We start from the raw sequence: 9,116 nt of genomic DNA, 5'->3' as shown, positions 1-9,116 counted from the left end.
CATTTTCTTTATCTGAATACTATCTCGAAGGGCATCTTAGGTTCTGATTCCATTGTCTTTATTCTTTTCTCTTGTCTACATGAGAAATATGCGTAGCTCTGATGAAAATACAATCTATGTGCACATGTCTTTATGAAGAATGATCTTCTATTCCTTTGGGTATATACCTAATCTAATGGATTGCTGGGTCGAATGGTAGTTCTGTTTTGTAAGTTCTTTTTAGCAACCGCCAAACTGCTCCGCCAAACATGGCTGGGGGGGGGGGGGGGATGGGGGGGGGGGGGGGGGGGGGGGGGGGGGGGTGGGAGGGGGGGGGGGGGGGGGGGGGGGGGGGGGGGGGGGGGGGCTCCCCACAATGCTGCGAAACTAATTTACATTCCCCACTCAGCAGTGTATAATGTTCTTCATTTTCCTCAGCAACATCATCCAGCATCTGTTATATATTTACTGAACTTTTTAAAAATAATGTTCATCTGCCATAACTGGTTTCGGAGACAGTTATCGTCCAAAATTTGTGGTTTTGTATTTCGCGCATTTCTCCTAATGAGATTAGATTGGAAGAGTCAAGTCGACAAAAATATTTGTCTAGAACTTATACCTATACCATGTTATAATGTCTACATCTTATGACATGTACACATTATAATAAGAACCTCATTGCCCACTTTTAACTGGAGAAATCTGTATTATGCGTTTCTTACAGTTTGTTTAATTTACCCTAATAGATAGTCAGATACCAGACCTATTGAATCAGATGCAATACGTTTCGTAAATATTAATCTCGGCCATATCTGTACGTTCTCTTTTACTTTTGCTGAATAATTTCTTTTCTTATGCTGTTGCAGAATCTCTCTTAGTTTAATTAGAATCCATTTGACATCAGTTTTGATTGTGATTTAGGAAATTTGCTTTTCGGCATCTTACATCATGAAATCATCTGCCAGATCCTATTTCCCGTCAATGTGTCTTGTCCTAGGTTATCTTAACAGGATAGTGTCCCATATTTTTCTATTATTTTTACAGTTTTTGGTTTTCGCGAGCATTAAGTATTTAATCCATTGTGAGTTATGATTTTACATACACAGTGTAAGGAAGGACTATCAGATTTCAATCTTTTGCATATGGCTAACCAATTATTTCCCAGTATCATTTATTGAATGGGAAGTCCTTTTCCCCATTGCCTTGTTTTTTTGTTAACTTTGTCAAAATTTCAGATGGTTGCAGGTATGCAGTCATTATTTCTGAGCTCTCTATTTTGTTCTGCTATTGGTCTATGTGTCTGTCTTTTTGTATCCAGTACCATGATCGCTGTTTTGGTTTACCGAGCCCTGTGGTATAGTTTGAAGTCATGGCTCCTTCTTTTTACCTCTTTCTTCTTTTTTTTTTTTTTTTTTTTTTTGATACGATGTCTCACTCCTGTTGCCCACGCTGGAGTGCAGTGGCACAATTTCGACTCACTGCAAGCTCTGCCTCCTGGGAAACAACACCATTCTCCTGCCTCAGCCTCCTGAGTTAGCTGGCGGACTACAGGCGCCTGCCACCACAGGACCGGCTAATTTTTGGTGAATTCTTTTAGTAGAGACAGAAGATTTCAACCATGTTAGCCAGGATGGTCTCAATCTCCTGACCTCGTCGTGATCCATGCACCTTGGCCTCCCAAAGTGCTGGGATTATAGACTTGAGCCACCACTCCCGGGCCTACTCTTCTTTTTTCCTTTCTCAGAGAAGAATGGGGTTAGGGGTGAGCAGGCAGGTTAGAGTAGTAGAGCTAAAGGCAGATAGAGATCCATCCAATATTATCCTCATTCCCCTCATCTTGCCCAACTTCACATACTCCTGTATTCAGGGCCTTTGTAATCTTCTGTACAGGTGCCCAGCAGCTGTCAAAGCAGCCAAGGCTTAACATAAGCACAGGCATTCCCTATGGGACTGGTTGGGACACACCCACATTCTTAGTTTACATATTTTGTCTGTAACATAGATAAAAACTCATTACTACATATACAGTTCTGAGTTTTGGGGGAACGGTTTTGCTTTGCTTTGTTTTTTGAGATAGGGTCTTGTTCTGTCACCCAAGCTGGAGTGCAGTGGCACAATTACCACTCACTGCAACCTGGACTTCCTGGGCTCGGTGATCCTCCCCACCTCAGCCTCCTGAGCAGCTGGGACTACAGGTGTGCGTCACCACTCCTAGCCAAATTGTTTTTGGTATTTTTTTTTTGTAGGAAACAGGGTTTTACCATGTTGCCCAGGCTGGTCTCAAACTTCTGGGATCAAGCAATCCACCTACCATGGCCTCCCAAATTGCTGGATTACAGGTGTGAGCCACTGCACCCAGCTCAATCCTGTTTTTATACTAGAAGAACATTCTCTATCTGAGTCTCTAATCGAGTCTAAACATTCTCTAATCGAGTCTTCCAAACTTGATTCTTACTGGTTTATATGTCCTGTTCTTTTGTTGGTCCAAGAAAATATCCTGAAATCTTTATTTCTCCTCCGTTCCCTCCTTGTTCTAGGACAGACTAGCCCTATCTCTTTCCTGAATTAAGTTTGAGTACAATCGGTCTTTGAGTGTGGAATAGCTCCTAGCAGTCTATCAGTCAGCGGTTTCTGTTTTGTGGTCACACTCTATGTTTATTCTGGAGACTACAACATGGAAAGAAAATAGACTTTGGAGTCAGATGAATCTTGATTCAGATCTTGGCAGTGCCACTCATCAGCTCTGTGGGCACTGAGCACATCAGTGGACCACTCTCTGATCCTCAATTGTCTTATCTGTAAAATGAGATGACACACCCCTGCTCAGGGCTATGGAGGGATTAGAGATGATATTGTGTAAGACAGCTTTCCCAGTGCCAGGTACATGCTAAGTGTCCAATAAAAGATACAAACGTTGCTAAGTCACCCCACTGGATCCCTCTGCAACATCCAATGCTGGACTCTTCATGCCCAAGGAAACATACAGGACACAAAATTCAGTGGCACTCAGCTCAGCAGGAAGAAGGCACAGGGTAAGGGGATCTGGGGGGGGGTCCTGGGGGCTCCCCCTTTGTTCTTGGGGCCAGGCTTGTGGCCAGCCTGGGAAAGACTGACATGAACCCTCCAGCATCTGGGGGTGCCAATCACCAAGAGCAGCACAGTTTGTTGTCTACAAGTCACTTATAGCAGGTTGTGTGAACATTTCATCTTTCCTCTGTGGTTTGCAACTCTCCCCCCAGGTCTCGGTCACTTCCTTTGGTGGTACCACTTCCCTTTTCTTCTAGCCTGCAGTTCCCTCAGCTTTCCTCTATGATGACATCGCCCTGGGAAGAGAAGCTGAGAGGAACTCCTCACTCAGCTAGCTTCAGGAGCCACGACATCATCTCTACCATGGAAATTCCACTCGCTCTGCTGAGCCCCCACATTTGTCCCAGGCCTCAGGGTCTCTATAAAGAGAGATTCCCCAACTCAGTATCAGCACAGGACACAGCTGGGTTCTGAAGCTTCTGCGTTCTGTAGCCTCACCTCTGAGAAAACCTGTCTTCCACCCACACCATGAAGCTGCGCGTGACGGTCCTGTCTCTCCTCGCGCTAGCAGCTGCCTTCTGCTCTCCAGCACTCTCAGCACCAAGTAAGTCCACTTTCGCAGCTGCTGTTTCCAGAGCCGAGGTGTAGGCAGAGACCTTTTTTTCTAGTTGTCGCTGGTCAAACAGTGGGATCTGGGGATGGGACAAAAGGCAGCTAGGAAGATTGCCACGAAGTCTGTGCTAATGTAAGAGTCTAGTATTCAATAACATTCAAGTTCGTATTTTCTCAAGAATTAGCAACTAGCAGAGGAAAAAGATGGGCTGGAAGTCAGACTGTTGAATTGGCTCTGCCTCTAATTACTTGTTCAAGCAAGCCCCTGTCCCTCTCTGTGCCTTGGTTTCCCCATCTGTCACATGAAGGGAGTGCGATGTGTTCTGAGACTGAATCCAGTTCCAGTCTTCTAGATTTCTTTCTTGTTCTTGTCTGAAGATCCCGTATTCAGAATAAGACTCCCGCTCAGGTGAGGTGGGAATGGATACAAGGGACCATATTTGTGGTTCCGGTAGCTACACAGGGATGCTCAAAGAAGACACAAAACTAGAAGCCAAAATAAACAGCTTCTATGTGCAGTGTTGATCTCACCCTGGCCTTTCCTTTCAGTGGGCTCAGACCCTCCCACCTCCTGCTGCTTTTCTTACACCGTGAGGAAGCTTCCTCGCAACTTTGTGGTAGATTACTACGAGACCAGCAGCCTCTGCTCCCAGCCAGCTGTGGTGTGAGTATCAACCCCTGGGCTGCTCTGGGAGGCAAGGGCGAGGGCTGGATTTTAAAAGGGGGCCTGTTTTGGGGAGGGGGGTGATTGAGCAGTGGGGAGGCAGCTTTCAGGGCTGAAGCCTTCCCTCAGAGCAGTGAGGACACAGGTCATGAACTCATTTTTCAAGTGTTGAAGGGCGGCTGAGCAGGAGCCGAGAGAGAAGGGGTTTCTGGGGAGGAAGTTATCCAGAGGACAGGAAAGCAGGGGAAGTCAGACAGGTCACATGAGATACGGACCGATTTCTCAAACCGTGCTAGAAAGACATGTGGAAAAGTCACTGCCAGGCTGGCAGGGAATGGGGAGATCTATTCATATTGATTGTAATGCCCACTGGTTCCTAGTCTGGGAAACCCCTGGGGCCCACAGCTAACTCCAGTGGGTGGAAGTTACAGGGAGTCTGGTTCCAGCACTGCCCCAGGAAGGATCCCATGCACCAGAGCTGCCCACATGGACCATGGTCAGGCAGTGGAAGATACCGACCCCAGGCAAGGGAAAAAGCCAGATGACCTCAAAGGTCTCATGGGATTCTCATCTGTCCGCTCCTTGTTCTACAGATTCCAAACCAAAAGAGGGAAGCAAGTCTGCGCTGACCCCAGTGAGACCTGGGTCCAGGAGTACGTGTATGACCTGGAAGTGAACTGAGCTGCTCAGAGACAGGAAGTCTTCAGGGAAGGTCACCTGAGCCTGGACGCTTCTCCATGAGACGCATCTTCTCCACACTCAGGACTCCTCTCCGCAGTTCCTGTCCCTTCTCTTAATTTAATCTTTTTATGTGCTGTGTTATTGTATTAGGTGTTATTTCCATTATTTATATTTGTTTAGCCAAAGTGTCTCCTATGGAGATGGTCCACCGTCACTGTTTCTCTGCTGCTGCAAATACATGGATAACACCGTTAATTCCATGTTTTCATCAATAAAACTTTAAAATAAAATGCAGAGAGTTTCTTTGTGATTTTAATTTGATTTGGGGGTAAAAGGAATTGCCTGGTACTATCGGAGGGGGGCAAACTAGTTTCCAAAAGGAATAAGAATGAGCAATTGCTGCATCCTTAATATGAGCTCTGGGCTGCGCACTCTTCATACATCTCACTGCGTACTTTCTTTCAACAAGGGTTTTAACACCCTTATGAAGTAGGGACTGTTGTCCCCAGTTTCACAGTTAAGGAAACAGAGGCACAGAGAGGTGAAGTGACTTGTTGAGGCTCGTAGGTCGACTTGGGGAGTGTCATGAAAGAATGCCCCAAAAAAGGAGGTTATCATTTCAACATCTTGAGGGGAAGTTGTAAACAGGGGAAGCAGCACAGCAAAGGGGGAAGAAGAGTGAGAAAACTGTCTTCATCATCTTATCATCAGCATAACATTGGGAAAGTCATCTTGCCTTATCAGACCTCAGTGTTCACACCTGTGAAATGGGATAACATTAACCATTTCGAAGGGCTGTTGTGAGGTGATGTGTAAAGCACCCATCATGGGACCGGGCACCTGGAAGATTCTCTCCTTCCCTCTGTGAGCTTCAGCCTTTTCGTTTAAAATGGACCTAGCAGTTATCAGGGTCATCATGAGGATTAGATCAGTTAGTTGATGGATCAGCACTCTAAAGCCCAAGCTACTGTGAAGTGTTGTCATGAGGACAGAAGGATGGAGGTCTGTTTTTTTTTTTTTTTTTTTTTTTTTTTGGCAGAGTCTCGCTCCTTCACCGGGCTGGAGTGCAGTGGCACAATCTCAGCTCACTGCAAGCTCCGCCTCCCGGGTTCATGCCATTCTTCTGCCTCAGCCTCTGGAGGAGCTGGGACCACAGGCGTCCCGCCACCACGCCCGGCTAATTTTTGTATTTTTAATAGAGACGGGATTTCACCATGTTAGCCAGGATGGTCTCGATCTCCTGACCTCGTGATCTGCCCGCCTCAGCCTCCCAAAGTGCTGGGATTACAGGTGTGAGCCACGGCGCCTGACCGGAGGTCTGGTTTTGTTTGGAAGTGTTGCAGGAGTAACCTAAAGCCACTTCTACTTAATTATCCTTCAATCAGAACTGCCTATTCCATGGGTCAGAGACAACACGGCTCTGAAACAGAATTACATGCACAATAAAGCCTGATCCACAGGACATAGACTCATGGTCTACTAAAGCTAAAAGGAAACTTTAGACCATCTGGTCCAACTCTCTCATTTTATAGAAATTGAGGGCCAAGGCCTGGGAAGTAACTTGCCACATGTCACTCAGCGAGTGCATAGCAGAGCAGGACCCTGGCCAGTGCCAGCTCCCAGGCTCGGGCCCTTTCCTGCACACCTTCCCTAGTGACACACCTCTGTGGTCCCCAAAAGGAAGACTGGTCGAGTAAGGACAAGGTCGAGACTACCTTGAAAATCCTTCGAGTGTTCTTAGTCCTATGCAAAAGCAGAACTGGGGCCCTGTACTTCTCTGGGGAAAACAGACACAATTCCCTTCCTGTTCTGCCCTTAGTCACTTCCGTCATTCCAGAGCCCCAGTGGAAGCCTCCTTCAGATTCTGCTGGGAACCGAGAGGAGGAGGTTGGGGGCATAGCTCATCCAAAACAGATGTGAGGAGAGGCTGGCAGTGAAGAATGTGCCTGGCCATAGTTTCTGCTTTCATTTGCCTAGATCTGAGCTGTCCAATATGTTAGCCACTGGCCAAAGTGGCTATTTACAATTTCATTACATTTAATTAAAATGAAATAAAATTTAAAATTTAGTTCCTGAGTCACACTATCGCATTTCAAGTGCTCAGTAGCCCTTGGTAACATGGCTAGTTACCACGTTAGACAGCACGGATTATGGACTTTCTGTCCATCATCACAGAAAGTTCCGTTGGAGGGTGGTCTCCTAGAATATTCTCAGAGCCTAAAGAAAGTGAAGGGAGGGGCAGTTGGGATGGCCTGTAAGATTAGGGTGTGGATTTGGAGAAAAATATACAATTCTATTATAAGGGGATGGGATGGGAGAGAGAATGGATGACCCCAAGCCAGAGACAAGGTATAGATCACTGTGGTAGCTGAATAATGGCCCCCAAGACATCCACATCCTATTCCCCAGAACCTGTCAATGTCACTTTATGTGGCAGAAGGGACTCTGGAGATATGATCAAGTTATGGATCTTGAGATGAGTGATTGCCCTGAATTATCTGGTCAGGCCCTAATGTAGTTGTAAGTGTCCTTATAAGAGGGAGGAAGAGAAAAATGTGGCAATAGCAGAGAAGGTAGCAATGTGACCAGAGAAGCAAGATGCTATGCTGCTGGCTTGGAAGATGGAAGAAGAGGCCAGGAGCCAAGAGGTGTGAGGATGCAGCTCTGGAAGCTGGAAAAGGCAAGGAAATTGTTCCTCCCCTAGAGCCTGCAAAGGCAGTGTGGCCCAGGGAAACTAGTTTCAGATTTCTCACCTCTAGAACTTTGAGAGAATAAATACGTGGTTATAAGACACTAAGTGTGTGGTAATGTTTTGCAGCAATAGAAACAAATACAACCACCAACTGACACATCACCAATAGTGACCCCCAGTAGCTCAGTGTGTCAGGAAAGGGAGCATTCTGGAGGGTGAGCCAAACCTCCCTGCAGGAGGAACCCAGGGTGAGAGGGACACACCTCAAGGAGATGGACTATAATGAGGAGAGGCGTCCCAAGGGGAGATCTGCTTCAGCAACTGAGTTCTGGGGCTGAGGCTTGACCCAGGGTCCAGGACCCTTAGGAAGCATGCCCTCTTCTAGAGACACCTAGGGTGCTCTGAGGGGTCCCGGATTGCTACCTGGAAGAGTCCATCCTCTCATCTGTCAGATGCAGCCCAGAGCAGAGCCATGACCTGTCTTTGGTTCATTGTTAGTGAACAGGAAGGGCTAGGGCCAGAATCCAGGTCTCCTCCCTCATGATGCAGTCCCTTTCCCACTCAGCAAATGGGAAGGGAGGAGCTCAGCTCCACAGAGGCAGGACCACCAGAGAAGGCTGCAGGAGCCTGGGCAGCCTCGTGAAGAAATGCTTCACCAGGAATTACAAACGGCAGCATGGAAACCTCGAAGTGGGGCAACGTGGGACTTCGCCTGTTGCACAATATGAGACTGTTTTTTCCTTTCTCCTCTTTTCATACAACTTCCTTTTTTCACCCTGGGCCCAGAGAGCTGGAATCTTCTCATTCGACGTTCCAGTTGAGGTTTCTCCAGGTTTCTGGGTTGGGGTGAAAGCCAGAACAGACAAAGCAGGACACTTGAAAGGAACTAGGGATTATGGAGCAACCTCTAGACATCCGGCCTGTCTTCCTGCTCCTTGCAGTGCCCGCCTGCCCCTGCTCACTCTCCAGATGGGAGTCCATTTCCTTATGTACCTGTTCCTTTAGGACACGTTCATGCAAACATGTCCTTATCCCCCATCCCACCTCAACCTGGAACCCTCCATCGTGCTCCCATTGACACAGGCATTTTCCTCCAAGGAGGCCAGGAGCCGAGCAAACTGAGTCAGGGATCAAGGGAGCAAGACGAGCTGAGGATGGTGACAAAGCCACAGCTCTTCCTGGCAGCTGAGACCAGCGACCAGGTGGCAGTCCTGTGCTGCAGTCTGCATTCACCCTTTACAGACTTGAAGGCCTTAATGCCTTCTCTTTCCCACTTATCTCTACCTGTTCTCCCATCTAAACTCCTTCCCTCTTGGGTTGCCACTGAGTCTAGCAGACAGGAAAATGGAAGAAAGGAATTAAGAGACAAAATCGTGGCTGCGTTTTTCTACCTTTTAAATAGTTTCGTTTTTAGATACAATCAACACTTTGTATATGTGGGTTCCACAACTGTGGATTCAA

At 47.1% G+C, this 9,116-nt stretch overlaps 1 protein-coding gene across 1 annotated transcript; it reads left to right on the top strand.

The window, feature by feature from the left end:
- The first annotated feature begins 3,444 nt into the window (after positions 1–3,444).
- Positions 3,445–5,244, top strand: LOC126939009 (C-C motif chemokine 4-like). Its single transcript, XM_050763848.1, has 3 exons — positions 3,445–3,610; positions 4,168–4,282; positions 4,876–5,244. The coding sequence occupies exons 1-3, from the start codon at positions 3,535–3,537 to the stop codon at positions 4,961–4,963; spliced, it is 279 nt and encodes a 92-aa protein (XP_050619805.1). The 5' UTR covers positions 3,445–3,534; the 3' UTR covers positions 4,964–5,244.
- Positions 5,245–9,116: the final 3,872 nt, after the last annotated feature.

The sequence above is a fragment of the Macaca thibetana genome, chromosome 16 (assembly GCF_024542745.1).
Source record: "Macaca thibetana thibetana isolate TM-01 chromosome 16, ASM2454274v1, whole genome shotgun sequence".
Lineage (NCBI taxonomy): Eukaryota > Metazoa > Chordata > Mammalia > Primates > Cercopithecidae > Macaca > Macaca thibetana.
The sequence above is the reverse complement of the archived record's forward strand: the minus strand, read 5'-3'. Positions and strand labels throughout refer to the sequence as shown.

Excerpts from the sequence above, each read along its gene's own strand:
- LOC126939009 (XM_050763848.1), top strand. The coding sequence starts at position 3,535 with ATGAAGCTGCGCGTGACGGTCCTGTCTCTCCTCGCGCTAGCAGCTGCC. Across the intron at positions 3,611-4,167 it reads TCCAGCACTCTCAGCACCAA|TGGGCTCAGACCCTCCCACC; the intron begins GTAAGTCCACTT and ends CTTTCCTTTCAG. Across the intron at positions 4,283-4,875 it reads TGCTCCCAGCCAGCTGTGGT|ATTCCAAACCAAAAGAGGGA; the intron begins GTGAGTATCAAC and ends CTTGTTCTACAG.